Source organism: Pagrus major, chromosome 11 (genome assembly GCF_040436345.1).
Source record: "Pagrus major chromosome 11, Pma_NU_1.0".
In the NCBI taxonomy this organism is placed as follows: Eukaryota; Metazoa; Chordata; class Actinopteri; order Spariformes; family Sparidae; genus Pagrus; species Pagrus major.
In genome coordinates this window covers 34,223,530-34,241,914 of record NC_133225.1, presented here as the reverse complement: position 1 = coordinate 34,241,914, position 18,385 = coordinate 34,223,530, and the positions used below count along the sequence as shown (strand labels likewise).

Genomic DNA, 18,385 nt, shown 5'->3' with positions numbered 1-18,385 from the left:
AAATCATGCCTTACGTTCCGAAATGATCCACCAATTTTAAGTCCTGTTGAGAGCTGCCTTCTTAATTTTAATTTAACTGCCTGTAATGTAAAGAAATTACTTTCTCTTTTTTATGGAAAATGTATCTCTTGTAAGTCTGTTAATGCTGATAGAGCCAGGGAGCTATGGAAAAAGGGTTGAGTTAAACGCAGAGGCACCAGATGCTTTTGTATCTGCTTAAAAAAATATTGACATGCAATAGACTCCTCACTTTCTACATAAAATTAACTCTCAGATTTTCCCCCCTTTGTGTGAAGTAAAAAAGAAGTAGGGACGTACGACCACTGTATTTGGCAATTGTTGTGTTTACAGACACAGACAGGAACTTAATATTGAGACACTACACTGTATGGCCAGTGAGTGGCGCTGTAAGATTGTGATAGTGGATTAAGACTGAATAGTGAAAGACGAAGAAGAGTTGAGAAAGCGATGTTACGACATGCACATGTACCCTGCTACTGAGAGTTCAGTAAAGTTGCTAAACTGTTCGTCTGGCTCCTCTATTTTACTCACCTACACCACAGCAATCTTCATTAATTTTCAGATATTGGAAAAATGTAGCTAAGGAGCTTAGCTCAATTTTTCACAAATCAGTTACATTAGATCCAGTATTGTTTCTTCTGAGTATACCTACGGAACGGCTGTCTTTATCCACTGGACAGCTGACTTTATTGTGTAAACTTCTAGCAAGGCGATGTATTCTTTTCCAGTAGATCCAGGAGAAGCCTCCCTTGGTTACTCAATGGTACAGAGAAACATTTAAGGTTTTTCCTATGGAATGTCTCAGTGCTATTTTAAAAGGTAACAGCAGCATCTTTTATAAAATATGGCAGCCCTTCCTTGATCATTTTCCCAGTGATCTTGTTGATCTATTGCAGAAGGGGCGTCCGCACCTTGTCTTCACAAATAATTCATAGACGTGTGTAGATGTGTGTTGATGTAACCCATGTATATTATTACTCCTTTGTAATTTGGCAAGATATGTGCTGTGTTTGTTTGTTTTGTTTTGTTAATGCAAAATGCAATAAAATATTATTGGAAAAAAAATGATAAAAATAAAAGTGGACCCCAAATGAACCATTATAATGTAGTGGGTCTCTACCAATATTTATAGTTGTATTACTGTTCAAGAGTTTTGTCTAGTAACTCACCCATCCTCGGGCTGGCTCAGTCCGAACTCGAAGCGAGGTGGAAAAAACACAACAGAAAGTAAAGCTAAGGGTAAAGGTCTGTTAGTTCAGAGGTGGTGCTGGTGAAAATCTCCTGAAGGCTCGAAGTTTCTCCTTGTAGCTTGAATCTCATCCGGCAGTGGATGTGCCCTTCCTCGCTCGTCTGTCTACTTTCTTTCAGGTCAGTCGCCATATCTGCTCCATCATTGTCTCCGGAGGTCTAATGGTCTTCACAGGGTAGCCTCTGCTCGACAGGTCCTCCGTTGCTTCCTCTATTGTATATTGGATTTTGATTTTGCCTTATGTCTCACACATAGCCTGGCTTTGAAGAGAGTCTGGAATTGAACTTTATCTTCTTTCAGAACCTGAAGGACCTCTGTGTATTCTCTTCGCTTCTTGAGGATGAGAGGAGGATAGTCATGGTCCAGGTTTATTTGGTTATCTTGCCAAGTGAATCCCTTCCTTTGCCATGTCTTGCAGAGTAGTGACTCTTTCATGTTAAGACTTAAGAGCTTTGCTATGATGGAGCATAGTGGAGCGTCTTCTGGCAGTTGTGGCCCCACTGAACAGTGTGCTCTTTCAATCTGCAAATGGGGCACGTCCTTGGTTAGACCAAGTCCCTCTTGGAGTAAATTTTCCAAGAATGTTACCATCGTTGGTCACTCTTTCTCTACATCCTCTGGCACCCCATAAATCCTTAGATTCTCACGTCTAGAGTGACTCTCCAAGTCTATTAGCTTGTTCTCTAACTTCATATGTAGCCTTAGCATCGCCGTCATGACTTCATCTCTATTTTGGATCCCCTCCTCTGCTTTCTTGATTCGCCCCTCTGCTTCATCCAATCTAGTGTCTGCCTTCAAAATGTCTTCTTTAATTGTCTCTAATTGTTCTTTGGTTTCTTGGTGAAATCCTCTTAATTCTTGCAGAATCAGCTCCAAATCGGCCATTTCTCCAGCCGGGCCTTGCGTAGTTTATCCTCCCTTGCCGATTGTTAGCTTTATCAACCACTAACTGTTTGTGTTGTTGCATCTCATCCTCTCCGTCCACCTCTGCTTTCTGTTGGTGTTTACTGCTCAGTGTCTTGGTAGACATCTTACCCCCTTTCTTTATGCTTTTATTCAAAATGATTTTCTCAGTTTGTATGGGAGTATTATTGTAATCACTCTGGTTCAGTTGGGAGCTCCTTCCCTATGCAGCCATATTGTGGTTACATAAACTGAGACACTTGTGAGGATGTATTCTGATAGAAATTATAAGCTGTTATTGCACCTGCTGTATGGTCATACAGGGACCGGAAACAGTGACAGGATTCTATCTATTCTACCAGTACAGGTGAAATGCAAATACAATGTATTCACTGGGATATAGTTCTGTGATCTATTAAGAGGTGTATACCCAGAAGAGGATGCCTGTAAGAACAGATAACATCATCAAGGACAATATCCAGATGGTGTTAGTATTCCTCACATTCAAGCTGAAGAGGAATTGTTGATAGGCACCAATGCTTCCAAAATGCTTGAGCCATAGAAGGTTATCAGCAGTCATGGAACTGGACCCTATCTATTAGGATTCTATTGCCAAGCAACATATTCTTAGGTTGAAGGGGAGGTTTGAGAGAAATGAGAAGTTCCATCTGGAATACACCAACTTTCTCAATGATGTCATCACTAAGGGCATGTGTGCCTGAACATCAGTTAGAATGGTCTGATAGAAGGGTATGGTACATTCCACATCATGGAGTGAAGCCCTTCTCCTGGTCTTCTGCTGCTCCTCTTGGGGTCACTCATCCTCCGGAGCCGCTGGGGTCAGTGGGCCAGTTACCATCCAGCTTGTCTGCTCTACCTAATGAGCCCAGAGACACAGCAGTTGCAGTGAAGAGAGGCTCAGGAGGAGGAGTGACCCCGAGAGGAGCAGCAGAAGACCGGGAGAAGGGCGTAAGAGATCAATGCGTTTACCTGCAAAGCCACAGCTCATAAATCTCTATAAACAGAATAGTATATGACCCTGACCTACTGTGTGTGTCAATAAAGCCATAATAAATTAGCTGTCGGGGCACACAAATAAAAGTCTGCCTGTGGCCCTTTTTTTAATTCCTTAATTTTGATCAGAGCATAAAATCAAAGTACAACAACCAAAGTATTATTTGTTTTATATACTTTTTTCGATTTTGGATTGTCACTTGAATATCAAAAGAATGGATAATAAAGGACTTCCAGTTATGGCGGCCACCTAGGAAGACATGTGTCTCGCACTGCTCTGCCTTAGCTACTATAATTTCTACTGAAAATACTCACATTTGCAACACAACGTGGTCATATAGTGTTAGTGTGGATACTATAATGTCGAAGGGTGGCAAATTAAGTACAGAAAAAAGCAAACCGTCAAGGCCGCTGAAGCTAACTGACTATCGTGTTTGCAGTGAAACACAGAAAGTTAACAAGGACATGGTGGAGGACAAGGTCAGCAGAGGGGAGACACTCGGAGGTGTGAAGGCAGATGCAATACTGGCTGCTATAAACTCCATGAAGACTGAGTTTTCATCAAGATTTGATGGAGTTCGGCAGGGACAGGACATTATGTAATAGCAGGGGATTTTAATTGTACATTGAATCCCAGTATGGACAGATCCACAGGAGTGGATCAGTCTCATAATAGGTGGAGAGCAGTTATTCTTTGCTTTATTAACAAACTCAGCCTGTTGGATATGGATATATATATATGGAGAGAATTGAGACTGCATGCCAAAGCCTACTCTTGTTACTCAAACACATTTAAGACATATTCTGATTATTTTTTAAATTCCTCAGAATTGCGGTATAAAATTCATGACAGCTTCTATGATAATATCGTGATCTCAGATGATGCCCAATGTTGTATAGTATATGTGGATAAAAAATTGACAAAAGACCCAGCTAGATGGCACTTTCAGCACAAATGGTTACAAGACGAAGAATTTGTGAAATATATAGGAAAACAGATAGAAGGGTTCTTTGAATTTAACACTACACAAACTTCTGCTTGTATAAAGTTGAAAGCATTTAAAGCTTTCCTAAGAGGACATATTATCAGTTAAAAAGGCACATGAGGAGTGAGTACAATTGGAATATAAAATAAAGATTCTCCAGGAAAAAGTTAATGAGAAAAGTGACCCACAAATGGAAAGCAAATTACTGATTTTGAGGGCTGAATGTGATAAGCTGTCTGTTTTCAGAGCTGCCTCCAGTCTTCTGAGACTAAAGCAATTGTTCTTTGAACAGGGTGACAAATCGGGTAAATTATTAGCATGGCAGATTAGACAACTGGAAACCAAAACATCAATTACAACTATTACATCTAATGGGAAAGATAAAGTGGATCCTATAGAAATTAATGATGCCTTTAGAGGCTACTATAAAGAATTATATGATACAAAAAATGCCATTGATAATATAAAGTCAGGAAAAAGGGCAGGACCAGATGGTCTCCCAATCGATCTATATAAAAAAAATCAAAAATAAGATGCTAACACCACTTTTGGAGATGTTTCTGGAAGCATTTCAGAAAGGCAGTTTTCCACCCTCTATGAATAGTACTTTGATTACTTTACTGCCAAAACCAGGTAAACCTTCTAACCTGTGAAAACATGAGACCCATAAGTTTATTAAACTCTGACCTCAGGATAATATGTAAACTGTTGGCAAAATGGTTCCAAAAACTACTGCCAAATATTATTAATAGAGATCAAAACGGATTTATAATAGGAAGGCAGGGTTTTCACAATGTAAGAAGGATATTGAACATTATTCATAGTAACAAAGAAATGTCAGATGCAACACTCTTATCATTAGATGCGGAAAAGGCCTTTGATAGGGTCTAATGGCCTTATCTTTTTAATGTTTCAGAAAGGTTTGGAATTGGAAGTAATTTCATAAAATGGGTTAAGGTGATATATACAAATTCTACTGCAGAAATCTTGACAAAAAGAAATATTTCAAAACCAATAAAGATCAGTAAAGGCTGCCGACAAGGTTGCCCACGATCTCCTTTATTGTTCACACTAGCATTTGAACCTCTCACAATCAGAGTACGTTCACATCAGCAACTTTTTGGTATAGCAGTGGGGCAGACAGAACACAGAATATCCTTGTATGCTGATATTGTAATTCTATTCATGTCAAATTTTAAAAAATCAACACCGGCTGTGTTACAGCTAATCAAAACATTTGGTGATATTTCGGAATATAAGGTAAATAACAAAAAAATCTTCTATATTACTAATCAACTCAAAAGAAATACAGAAAGAATCCAATTCCAGAGGTAATTCAATTTAATGCTGTAGAGCAGTTTAAATATCAGGGAGTACAAATTTTGCCAAGGTTGGAAAACATTGTTGAAGCTAATTATGAACCTTTGGTGATGAAAATTAGATAAGTCAATCGATAGATGGATGTCACTACCAGTATTTATAATTGGGAGAATTAATATTTTAAAAATGAATATACTACTGAAGCTACTCTATCTATTTCAAACTATTCCTCTGCCACCTCCTCCAGATTTATTACTGGGCTGCACAGCTAAGGTCTGTTATGTTCTACTTTTCAACAAATGAGCCTCCACATTTGACTGAAATGGAATCTCATGGTCTAACATTACCTCTTCCCTCATACATATACTCAGACACAGTAAAGATACTAAGGAAACAACCTAAAAACCCAATTGAAAAGCATACAGATATGGTATGATGTACAAAAATATTTAAAAGAACCACATGCATTCTCTCAATATAGTCCAATATAGGGTAATCTTATTTTTTTTATACCAGGAAGAGCGGATGCAACGTTTAAATTGGGACTCCACAGGACTTAAAATTATCCAAGACCTTTACTTGACAGACTCTGGTATTACGATGCCTTTTGAGACAAAGATATTATCAAAATAATATACTTACTAGACCCCCACATTCATCCTTGGAGAAAATGATGATAAAGGACAGTTTGAGAAAGGGTATCATATCAGAATTTTAAGGTTGCTGACATCTTATTCATCAGAAAACTCACAGTATAAGTTGAATGCATGGAAGGAAAACTCTGGGCTTATACCCAGAGAAACATAATTTTAGTAGGAATGAGCGAGCATTTATAGACCTCAGCTTGCTTAAAGCTAGGGTCTGTAATCCTGGAAAACTAGCAAGAGAGCGAGCAAGAATTGAAAAATGCACCTCCTCCTGCCTCCTCTAAGTTCCTCCCCCCTGCTCCCCCTCCCGTCAGTGAGTCCGTCCAAGCCACGCCCCCACACACAGGAACGCGCACAGCCGCACACCAAAAATGACAAGCGGCACGGAGAGGGAAGCTAACCTGGAGCTAACCTAAAGAGCTAGCTATTTCGGAGTATTTTGGAGGACAACAACGAACAGAATCATGTCTCATTTATCTGTAAGTAAACTATATTATTATGTTTTTTGTTTTGTTTTCTAGCACATCAGTCTGTGCAGACCCAGAGGCAGGTCGGGTCTGAATCTGCCGAATCTCTCCAAGGATCCGGCTGGATACAGACCCATCAGCTAAATTACATTGTAATACGTGTTACGTGTTATTCACTGACAAACGTGTTTTATTTTTATTATTATTGTTATTAGTCACATAGCATGTAATAGCAACTCGGTTTTTTCATTGACAATAATGCAGGGTAATGCAGAAGTGTTAGAGAAGTACATTTGGGCCAATATGTCAATTTTACTCTAAAAATTAGTTAGACAGAAATGCTATTAGGCTAACGATATCTTTGTTGTTTGATTGTTAGAGTTTACATGATCAGAGCACTGGCTCAGATCCGAGCTACAGTCCGCAACCGAGCACGTCTTCAGCTCCAAGAGGACGCGGTCGTGCTAGAGCCAGAGGAGGCCGTGCTCGAGGGGCTGCAAGGGGCAGAGGCCGAGGAACTCGAGGTCAAGGACGTGGAGCAAGCCGGACTGCGACTGGAGAGCGTTTACAAGATGAGGATATTCAACGAATGGAGAATCTGCAAGCTCAAAGAATTGCAGAAGAGCAGGTAGCCTTTCTAAAATAGCCTTTTGCCCCCCATGATCTCCACATTATCTAGAACGGTAAACAATGACATGCCATTTACTGTGAGCACAACATTTCTTTTAGTTTATTGTCATTCATAAACTGTAAAAGAAAAATATAAACAAATTAAATTTTCAACTCTGGTCTGGCAACAAACCAAAAATAATATTAGTAATAATAAAGGACAAGGTCTAATCTTCTTGATGAACTGTTTTTTTTTACAGGCTAGAATTGGACGACTGAGCTTGGAAGAATCCCATCAGGTGCTTCAGATCTGCCTTACAAGGGACCCAAGCCTCCTGTTCGACGTCCTGCAGATCTCAGCATCAGTGGCAATATGGGGCACTGGGTGCTGGGCACAGAGTGGTTATTCCTAGTTGCTGTGTCTGGAAAATCAGAGACCGCTACCCAGACCCCAATGGACAGTACAAGGGTTTTGTCCCTAGCAGAGTCTGAAAAGAGATCTAAAGATTTACACTGAAGCCCTGCCATTTATATGGCAACATTTGCACTGAGGTTTACATTATGCACATAACAAGGTTGTTTATATTTTACTTTTATTTAAAATTTGTCTCTTGTTATTTATATTTTGTCATTTTTGAATAAAACTTTTGAAAAAGATGAATGCCTTTCATTGTACTATATCTGCAAAACAAGCAATAGATTTTCTCACCACCACATTCAAAATAAGTGATTACAAACAACAACAAAATTGGTATAACTCTTTTTATTGTTACATAAATAATCTGTAGATTTTCAAGAATAGTATATACATGGTGTTTCCAGGGATGGGAGACAGGTCAGGCTGTGTGGAGTAGTTGTCAGCTGTGGTGATCTACTCCTTTGGCAGTGATTTACCTTTAGGAAGAATATCACAATTACACATCTGATAATAATTAATAAATGTTTTGAGACAATCAATGAATAAGAATACTTAGAGCGTGTACATAATGTGTACATTATGTTATAACTTCATCAAGCTACAATATTGTAAGAAAACTCACCTAGGCCTCTGCTGAGTTGGGTCTGCAAAAGTTCCTGCATCGATGGAGCTGGGACACCTGACAGAACCCCATGTTGACGTGGATCATCTGGCCTTTTCCTTGCAGTCCGTGGCAAACCCCCAGTAGCAGACAGCCTGCACCGCAGAATTGCACTTTGAAGGTCTGGAATGTAGCTGTAGTCCTTCTCCACCTTTTCTGTGTACAGGCTCCACTTCTTTGACTTTTTGTTGTACACCTTGCCGTATCTGTAATAAGAGAAAAGATAAGAAGCTTTGTGATACATTCATATTAGCATAGAATTTAGTCAGGGTGGAGTTGTATGCGTCAAGGTCTGAGGCATAAAGCTCTGCCCGCAGTTGAACAATGTCTGAAGGGAGCAACATCTATCATAACCACTGTAATTTCAACTTATTTCTAAGACACACAACCTCCCACATTCTCACCAAAATATCAGACTTTTAAATTGTAATTGTAAATTGAATCCCTTTAGATTTCAACTACCTGAGACACCAAACATCTCACTTTCTCATCAATACTCAAATCCTTTTGTATTTTAAATTGTGCTGACTAGACCTCTTAGCTTCACACTTCAGGGGGTCACTGCCCATCTGTGAAAGACAAAAGAGTGTGAAAACACACCCTAGGTAAGAGGACGACCCTACAGCAGACAAAGGACGTAAAGCACACATCAGAGGTGGGCTTTTACTCAGGTGTAAATGTTTCCCTTCATTTTGAACCGCAAGCATGTTGATTGACCTTTTCTTTGCAAAGAAAATAAAAACCTTGTTGGCTGAAGGAAGTCTCTATTCTTCACCCTTGTGCACCCTTATGAAAAATGTACGTTCTTAACATTTGGGGACAAAAATGTCCTCTTCAAAAACACCAAGAAAGGTATCTTAATATTTTTTGGCCTTTTTTTTTGCTCATCAGTGTTCACATGCTTGACTGTGCTAATCCTCCTATAAAAAAATAAACCTTTAATGTATGTTTTTAACCAAAATCTGTGCACTGTGATGTCCTCTTGAATTCTGGAAATTAAAAATAAGTATTTTATTTTTATAAGATAAAAATGAACATACTGAATCGAGCCATCAGTCCTTTTCTTGACTGGTCTGTCAACATGGTGGTTGTAGTCCAGGACAGCCAACATGACTCGAGCGGCGTACACAGGCGGTGAAAAGGAGAAGCGTTTGCTCGCATACATCAAAATGTGATTATGGAACGACTCCAATTCTGCAGTAGACCTGAGAGCACAGAGAGCATTTACAATTACTTCAGAATCTGATTATGACAATTATGACTGACAAGAAGTCAAAGTTTCATTGTGAAAACAGTAAGTGGAACATAGACCTATACTGACTTACCGGAAATGTAGATATTTGTGTACATTCTTTAGCCAGCGTGCGTCAAGGACAACTTCTCTCAGTCTCTGGTGTGCTACAGAATTCTTCTCGATCCAGGTCTTCTCTCTGTCCTCCACCAAGGGACCATGGTGACAGGCACCTAAGGCCCACGCATGTGTTCCTGACACGTGGTGAAGCAGGCCAGCCCACATGTCCTAAGAAAAATAAATGTGGTCAATAACAAAAGAATCAATTTCTCCAAAATAACTATTACAAAATAAAATCTGGCCTAGATATTTTTATTTCTATAATACTTACAAAGAACTCTGTGTATGTATCTGCAGTCTTGCAGCAATACCAGAAGTGGTTGCAGATGTCTTTGGTCCACATCTGAAGGATGGCACACCCCTTTTGTTGTCCTGCCTGGACATTGCATCAGAATTACATTGTAGGAATGTCAAATTAGTTTCTGAAATTTCAGTAGATGATATTTTTTAAATCCAGCTATATCAATCTACATAGAGATCATGTACTTACTGCATGAATTCGTTTCCCCAAACTTTTGGACCCATGCCACATGTCCAGGGTGTGTCTGACGCCACAATCTTTATATTTCCCTTTTTGGTCTGTAGGACAAAAAGCCAAATGAAATATGCTCAGTCATAATTGTAATTATTGCCCATTCATAATAATGAAACTAATATTTGTGGTATGGGACTCTATTTCTGTAGTCCAGCAAATCACGATAATAAACTTACTGAAGAGGGCTGATATCTGTGAATGAGCATCTGTGCAGAATTCCTCAATTTGGAGTTCTTTGCGTAGTGTCTCAAATGCTCGCATGAAGCCCTCCTTCTCCATGATGACAGAGTTGCGCATTGTCTCACGCTTGTCGATGTTGACCGTGCACATTATCTTCTTGGATTCATTGTCCATGGCAGTATATGTACAATACTGTGCAGAAAATCCAGGACTGTCCATGCGACCATCTCCTTTGAAAACAAATTAGAACAAATCAAACTTGTCATTTATGTTGATCAAACTTTGTGAGAAGCCACTGTCCAGCCCTTCATATAAAAAATATATTGTATCATGAATTTTTATGTCAACACTGAAGAAGACATTCTTCACTTTTGCTAAGGCTAAGCACTTCTTCACTTCTGGTATAAATGTGATAATTACATGATATCTGGAGAGGGTCCTTGATTGTCACTGCCCCCTGATCTAGAATACACTGTCATGGTCCTCCGTAGTACACCCGGCACCACCTACACTCTACTACATAATAGACTTTTTAGTTTTTGATCTTTCTATCAATATTGTTTTGCCCTGACAAAACCATTCCTTGAGAATACATTGATAATATTGTGCTTTAGATGAAGAATGTAGGTTTGTGTTGAATGTTTATTTATGTGTCTGTAACTCACCCAGTGCTACAACAGGACCTTTTGCCTTGAGCTGGGTGATGACTGCGGCTCTCTTCTCATCCCAGAACTCCTTTATTGTGTCCACACAATACGATTCCTGGATTCGGAAGAATGTCGACCTGTCTACCATTCTCATGTTCATATACTTGAACAGTAGTGAGGTCTTGGCGTAATTGTTGCCCGACAGCAGGATATTACTGGAAAGCATGAAGTCTCCAACTAGCATTCCGTATTTCAGCATTGGTTGGGAAGCCCACTTCCAAACAGTGTGACCACGATGACACATCTGGGGGTGAAAAAAAGACAGAGAAAGACAGCACATTATAGTAACCTTCTTTGATTTTATCCACCTCCAGAGCTGATTGCTCACCTAACCTAGATTGTTTCAAAGGAAAAGACGGGACAAGGGAGGGTCTATGGTAGCGGGTGGGGATGTTGTGCAAATAGGAAGAAAAGTGGGGGTGAGCTTAGTGGGGGGATGAGATGGCATACTAGAGGTATCAACGAGCGGGGTTGCTGCAGTAATGGCTGGGCTGGGGGGAGGGACAGATGTCTGATCAAACCGGTTGAAGAATGAAGAGCCTTCAACTACAACTTGTTACCTGACATAGAGGCTCTCTTCTTCCACCCTAAAGCATTTATGTTAGGAGCTCTTCCCATTTGTGTATGTTGAAGTTGCTTCTGAAAATATGCCTGATGTAACAGCAAAAGAAAATACAAGTCCCACAAAAAATTAATAGTCTTTTATAACTTGTATAAAAACTCACCCATTCAATAACAGCAGATGTTCCCCTGGACCTGATATTGATTTCGAATGGTCCAGGTGCCTGGCACTCAACATTGCTGTTTGGATCCTTGGCAGGACACACGCTGACCGGAAGGAGGAGATACTCAGCAAGCTGCCTCAGGCTGTTATGATATGCAATTGATGCAGGATGACCAATTATGTCATCCTCAACCACAACTTTTGCTGCTTCTGAGAATGTTGGCATATCTGACATAGTTGGATCTGTGGCATTATCTGGAGCATCATGCACAGTGTCCTCAATGCTGATTTCCTTGAGCGATTCCAATGCAATTGGAGTCTTCAGAGCACCACCAGTCCTGTTATAACAAGAACAGCTATGAGAACTAAAAAAAACACAATAACTTCACTGTAAGTGTAGCTAGAGAGTATTGAACTTACCTAATACAAATACGAGGCCTAAAATCTAAATCATCACTGTCATCATCAGAGTCCACTTCCTTGGTTACATCTTCTTCAGATGATGACACAGACTGTGTGCTCATGTCTGGATTCCAGGTCTGGTCTTCATCTTCCCATTCAATGCTGTTGAAAACTAAATTTAGAGAACGTAATATAGTTATACACAAAATGAATAAGATAATCAAGTAAAAATATATCTTCACTTCATGCAGAAACTTACATGGAGTTTCGAATATCGTTAAATTCATCAGCATCAACAACAATGTTTAGGTCCAGTGACGACATGCTAAAAAAGAGAAACACACACAAAAAACAGAGGAAATATTACATCACCACATGTCGCTGAAATAATGCACAGACTATGATTTTACAGTAAATTTTACTCTGCAAATTATTGGACAAAACCATCTGACTAATCTTAAAATAAATTGGACCTGGTGTGCTTCTTCCTCCCTCGTCACAAACTGGGCCGCACGGCCGTGACAAAGGAAGGAGAAGCACACAAGGATTCAATTAACAAAAAACGCAAAAAGAACAAAATAAACTAAGCATGGCGTGTGTGGTCAGTAACATACCTTGCATCCAATTGCTGAAGAGCTGTCTCCTCTGGGCAGCTTATGTCCAAATCCTGAACCCCAGCTACTGAGAAGTCTTCATCGCTGTGAAGATTACACAATTAGAGAATACTGTCAGTGCAGCATCAACATACATTTACCCTTCATTCATAGAGGACAAAACATGGAACTGTTTGTGTATGTATAATGTAGAAATAGAAGTCTTGGGTTTGGCAGTTGGACCAAAAAAGCATAAAGATTGATATAAACTGAAGATCCACAGTTGTCCCTATCCTCACTGCATAGCATGTACAGACTACTGCAGCCCATGACAAGCTTGTAACATGATCAATTACTCCACCAACACCACACAAAGTTAGAGGTACAACTTATGGTAGCTGTGTTTTATTTTAGTGTTGGTTGTTGTTTTAGTTGATGTTAACAACTCTGTGTTGAGTGCTGGACCTCCTATGGTGAAGGACAGTGATCTAATCACTAACATTTACATGTATTTATAATGTTTGTATAATGATATGGCAGATATCACTGATAATAATACCTCAAATAGCACTTTGAGGCACATAAAACAGAAAAGGCTAGATGTAAAAGCGTTGACAAATTCATATTCATAGCAGCAGCAGCAGCAGCAGCAGCCAGTTGAACTCACCGGTCGGAAAGAGACTCAGACACAATAGTTGAAACTGGCGGGGGAGGTGGCCTCATCAATCCTTTAGACGGCGTCGAGGTTGATGGATCCTTCTCATAGCTATGAAACATAAATGAGCTACGTCACCGCGGTTGTAAAAGCCAATATATGTACGTCTTTTATCACAATAACACAGACACAGACGACTATGGTAGTAGAGTAATATCTTGTATAAAATCAGTATACTATAATCTATTCAATACTAGCGTCATCGGCCCGTTTTACACCACAGAGAAGCTAATATTAGCATTTGGCTAATACAAGCTACAATAGTAGCTACGTTAGCAAAAGTTAGCCTACATTTTCATGAAAATAAGAAATCCTCCCTGAGGCTAAACAAATAATTACCTGTCCAACAGAAAGACGGCAACCTCGGCATCACTTTTGAGTCTCTTCAGATCCCTCAGTTGTCTCCACCGCTCAAAAGCTGAACCAATGTTGACTCTGGTTTTCGCTCTTGCTTTATCCAGAAGCTTTTTGTTTGCAGACTTTTCTTCCTCTGGCTTTCTCTTTTTTGCCTTTTTCTCTGGAAGAGCCGTAACAAGTAACCGTTGAGGCGGTTTGGGCTGCGTTTTCTCAGCCATTGCTCAAATGATCACGAAATCCGTTCTATAACTCTGTAGTCCTGCAGAGGTTTACTGAATCGGCAGCAGGCAGCAAGACCTGAAGGCGGTGCGCACTCCCGTAGGAGGGGGCGGGTGCAGAACTAGACATGAAGGCATCTGATTGGTTCCTTAGTCTCCGAGCAAACTTCGACCAATCCGTGCTATTCAGACCGAAGGGAACGGATTGGGGGGAGTTTTCTCAGTCTTGCGGCTGTCACAGAGCTCTGTTATTTTCCATTCCTTTTCCTGCTGACATAGCGTACCGATTCCTCTGAAATTAGACGGGCCATTTCCCCCAGTATAAGAAAAAGTGCTTTTGAACAGGATTACAGACCCTAGCTTTAATGCCAAGAAATGTGTTGCATAAGATTCATAGACCAAGTACAACTCAATGGATAAGACAGATATTATCAAGCCTTCCATTAGAGTGGATAACTTACATATTAAAGGCTAAACAGCATGTATTTGAGGACATATGGAGCCCTTTCATCAACTACATTAAGGACTTGGATTTAACGAACGAAGAAGTGACTTGTCTTTGTGGACACTGCAGATTCTGATCTTGTAGGATTTATATTGTTCTATTATACAGTGGAGGAAATAATTATTTGATCCCTCACTGATTTTGTAAGTTCGGCCAGTGACAAAGAAATGAATGGTCTATAATTTTAATGGTAGGTTTATTTTAACAGTGAGAGACAGAATATCAAAAAGAAAATCCAGAAAATCACATTAAATAAAAGATATAAATTATTTTGCAATTCATTGAGTGAAATAAGTATTTGATCCCCTATCAAAACATTAGTTAGAACTTGGTGGAGAAACCCTTGTTGGCAAGTACAGAGGTCAGACGTTTCTTGTAGTTGATTACCAGGTTTGCACACATCTCAGGAGGAATTTTGGACCACTCCTCTTTGCAGATCCTCACCAAATCCTTAAGGTTCCGAGGCTGTCGCTTGGCAACTTGAAGCTTCAGCTCCCTCCACAGATTTTCTATAGGATTAAGGTCCGGAGACTGGCTAGGCCACTCCATGACCTTAGTGTGCTTCTTTTTGAGCCACACCTTTGTTGCCTTGGCTGTATGATTTGGGTCATTGTCGTGCTGGAAGACCCATCCACAACCCATTTTAAGTGTCCTGACTGAGAGACGGAGGTTGTCACCCAGGATTTCACGGTACAAGGCCCCATCCATCTTTCCCTCGATGCGGTGAAGTTGACCTGTCTCCTTAGCAGAGAAACACCCCCAAAGCATAATGCTTCCACCTCCATGCTTGATGGTGGGGATGGTGTACTTGGGGTCATAGTCAGAATTCCTCTTCCTCCAAACACGGCGAGTTGAATTGATACCAAAGAGCTCGATTTTGGTCTCATCTGACCACATCACCTTCTCCCAATCATTCTCTGAATCATTCAGGTGTTCAGTGGCAAACTTCAGACAGGCCTGTACATGTGCCTTCTTGAGCAGGGGGACCTTATGGGCGCTGCAGGATTTTAATCCATTACGGCGTAGTGTGTTACCAATGGTTTTCTTGGTGACTGTGGTCCCAGCTACCTTGAGATCATTAACAAGCTCCTCCGTGTAGTTCTGGGCTGATCCCTCACCTTTCTCATGATCAGTGATACCCAACGAGGTGAGATCTTGCGTGGAGCCCCGGACCGAGGGAGATTGACGGTCAGTTGTCGACTTCTCACCCAGCTTCTTGCCAATGGTCTTGTAGCCCATTCCAGCCTTGTGCAGGTCTACAATCTTGTCCCTGATGTCCTTAGACAGCTCTTTGGTCTTGCCCACAATGGAGAGGTTGGTGTCTGATTGATTGATTCTGTGGACAGGTGTCTTTTATACAGTTAACGAGTTGAGATTAGGAGTACTTTCTGAAAGCGAGAGGACTAATCTGTGGGAGCCAGAATTCTTTATGGTTGGTAGGGGATGAAATACTTATTTCACTCAATGAAATGCAAATCAATTTTTATCTTTTTTAATGTGATTTCCTGGATTTTCTTTTTGATATTCTGTCTCTCACTGTTAAAATAAACCTACCATTAAAAGTATAGACTGTTAATTTCTTCGTCAGTGGGCAAACTTACGAAATCAGTGAGGGATCAAATAATTTTTTCCTCCACTGCATATGTGTTTTAATTTGCACTAATTACAAATTATAGTCAATTTTGAATAGATTACCATTTTCTTTAACAGGAGTGTTATGTTTTGTTTTTTTATTTTTTGTCTGTTTGTGAGTAAATGCAGCGATCTTACAGTTGTATGGAAGTTAAATGAATATATGCAAATGTAAAGGCTGTATTTCAAGGTGTTAAAATTGAAAACAAAATAAAAATATAGTGGCAAAAAAAGAATAAATAATTCAGGGATTGTCGATCCACTCGCTTTTATAGTCCAGCAAGAACTGTCACGATTAGAGACTGTGGTGAGTGGGTGACTTGACCTTGACATTGCTCTATGAGTAAAAAACATATAAACCAAAACATCAAGTCAAACAGTTCTTGAAAATACAACTAAACTGTTGTTGTTTAAGTTTGTCAGTTACAATCAGTTGAAATTGACAGTCAAAAATGGCAATGTTTTTTCTAAGGTCTAAACTTGGAAGTTTGCAGTTTACAGTTTTCTGTATGTTGCTCATTGTAGAGGCTGTTTTTTCCATCTTAGCACTTGATTTTGACTATTTTATATGCACACACTTCAGTATTAATAAAACAATACAGGACTATAGTGTGTATATGTTTCTGTTGCTCTCAAGCCTGGGTCATAAAATGGCTTTTTTGCTGGGATATAGCCTTGGGAAATCATGTGTAAAGTATTCTTTTTTTTGTGATAGGCTATATTGTGTAGTTCCATTGTGATTTCCAGCGAATAGGGCTTTTAACAGTTCATCTTTCAAAAGAGCCCCAAACCATGCTTTTACTTCAAATGGTTCAAGAACAGCTTTCAATTTAGCTTGGGTATAAAACAACACCGAAGGATTAGTAAAACCCTATTCAATAATCTGACATACTCAACACAAATTCAGTCACGTATTTCAGAGGAGAGATGATCAGTTTTCAATCATACAAACACCATAGGAATAACTATGTTTCCTTAGTCCATATGTTTCTCCACGAAACTAATTCATATATTGTTGACAAAAACAGACTTTAAATATGGCTCAAAAGTGTGTGTTGCTTTACTTGAAAGCCATGTTACCTCATACTCCTGAGAGAAGCGCAGACCGCAACTGGCCTTCAGACTTTCTATATGGTCTGCCAGGTCACAGGTAGCTATGGGAGGATGTTCCCGCATCCCTGCAGTGATAGGGTGAAAGGTGGAGTGGTTAAGTATAGTCCATCTCTCTCTCTCTCTCTCTCTCTCTCTCCCTCTCTTTTTCTCACACACACTCTCTCTCTGTCTCTCTCTCTCTCTCTCACACACACACACACAAGAAGGCTCAGAGCTAAGTGGTCACAGTTGTATGGGGTGACAATGAGAGTGCTGTGTATTGAGCAGTGGGATGATGTCTGACTGTGCAGCATCATGACTGCTGCCAGGAAGAGACTTGATAAATTGTATAGGAAGGTCAGCTCTATCTTGGGGTGCCCCCTTGACTCAGTGCAGGTGGTGTGAGAAAGGAGGATGTTAGCTAATGGGAGTACATTACATTAGTAAAACACAAGAGGAATAAAAACTAACTTGGACTGTTCAGGCAACTGAAGACACTGGGACCTGTGGGCGAAAGACCAGGCAAAACAAACAGTAAAGGGGTCAGTTAGGAAAAGACAGAGAGAAGAAAAGAACACAGGGAGCACTGACAAGGGAGCTGTATGTCTGTGTTGCTGTCTGTACTGCTCTGCAGCTTTATGCATATGTGAAATACAGTATCTCTCAATATTCATTGCATTCCAGCACAGAATTGACTTCAATTTTCAGTCATGCCAGTGTGACAGCAGTGTTGCGCATCGGTTGTTGATCAGTTGGTCAGTCTGTCATCTGAAGGCATGGTGACATTGTGTTTCCATTAAAAAAAAACTTATGTGACCATGCTTTCCAGACTGAAATATCTTGACAATTTCTGGATGGATTGCCACAAAATTTTGTAAAAATCTTTCCACAGAGAATGGAGCCCAATAACTTTGTGGATTCTCTGACTGTCCTTCAGTACCATCATTTGGACAGAATGACATTCCCATTAGCCTGTGGTGTACTTGTGCTAATTTCTATGTTAGCATGCCAGGCAAAACTGAAAAGTGAACCTGGTAAAAATATCTGCTTAACATCAGCATGTTAACACTTTCATTAGC

The 18,385-nt window shown here is 40.0% G+C and overlaps 2 protein-coding genes across 2 annotated transcripts in view; both read right to left on the bottom strand.

Annotated features, from left to right (window-relative positions):
• LOC141004605 (receptor-type tyrosine-protein phosphatase F-like) overlaps positions 1-18,385 on the bottom strand; it is a 448,688-nt gene that overhangs the window by 124,924 nt on the left and 305,379 nt on the right. The window contains exon 19 of the mRNA XM_073476198.1: positions 17,295-17,392. Coding sequence (XP_073332299.1) covers positions 17,295-17,392 — 98 coding nt within the window. The remainder of the gene's footprint in view (positions 1-17,294; positions 17,393-18,385) is intronic.
• Positions 7,965-14,437, bottom strand: LOC141004695 (uncharacterized). The gene is made up of 14 exons (XM_073476352.1): positions 13,842-14,437; positions 13,455-13,553; positions 12,809-12,892; positions 12,454-12,519; positions 12,213-12,356; positions 11,794-12,130; positions 11,027-11,312; positions 10,358-10,591; positions 10,137-10,225; positions 9,918-10,022; positions 9,621-9,814; positions 9,336-9,500; positions 8,257-8,501; positions 7,965-8,110 (listed from the first exon to the last, which is right to left on the bottom strand). Exons 1-14 carry the CDS (start codon positions 14,075-14,077, stop codon positions 8,088-8,090), a joined length of 2,307 nt encoding a protein of 768 aa, XP_073332453.1. The 5' UTR covers positions 14,078-14,437; the 3' UTR covers positions 7,965-8,087.

What these genes read in the sequence shown, in the direction of transcription:
- LOC141004695 (XM_073476352.1), bottom strand. Translation starts at nt 14,077, where the DNA reads ATGGCTGAGAAAACGCAGCCCAAACCGCCTCAACGGTTACTTGTTACG. An exon ending in TCTGAGTCTCTTTCCGACCG is followed by an intron (nt 12,893 to 13,454) that starts GTGAGTTCAACT and finishes TAATCTTCACAG; the next exon opens with CGATGAAGACTTCTCAGTAG. An exon ending in AGGACTGATGGCTCGATTCA is followed by an intron (nt 8,502 to 9,335) that starts GTATGTTCATTT and finishes CTCTTATTACAG; the next exon opens with ATACGGCAAGGTGTACAACA.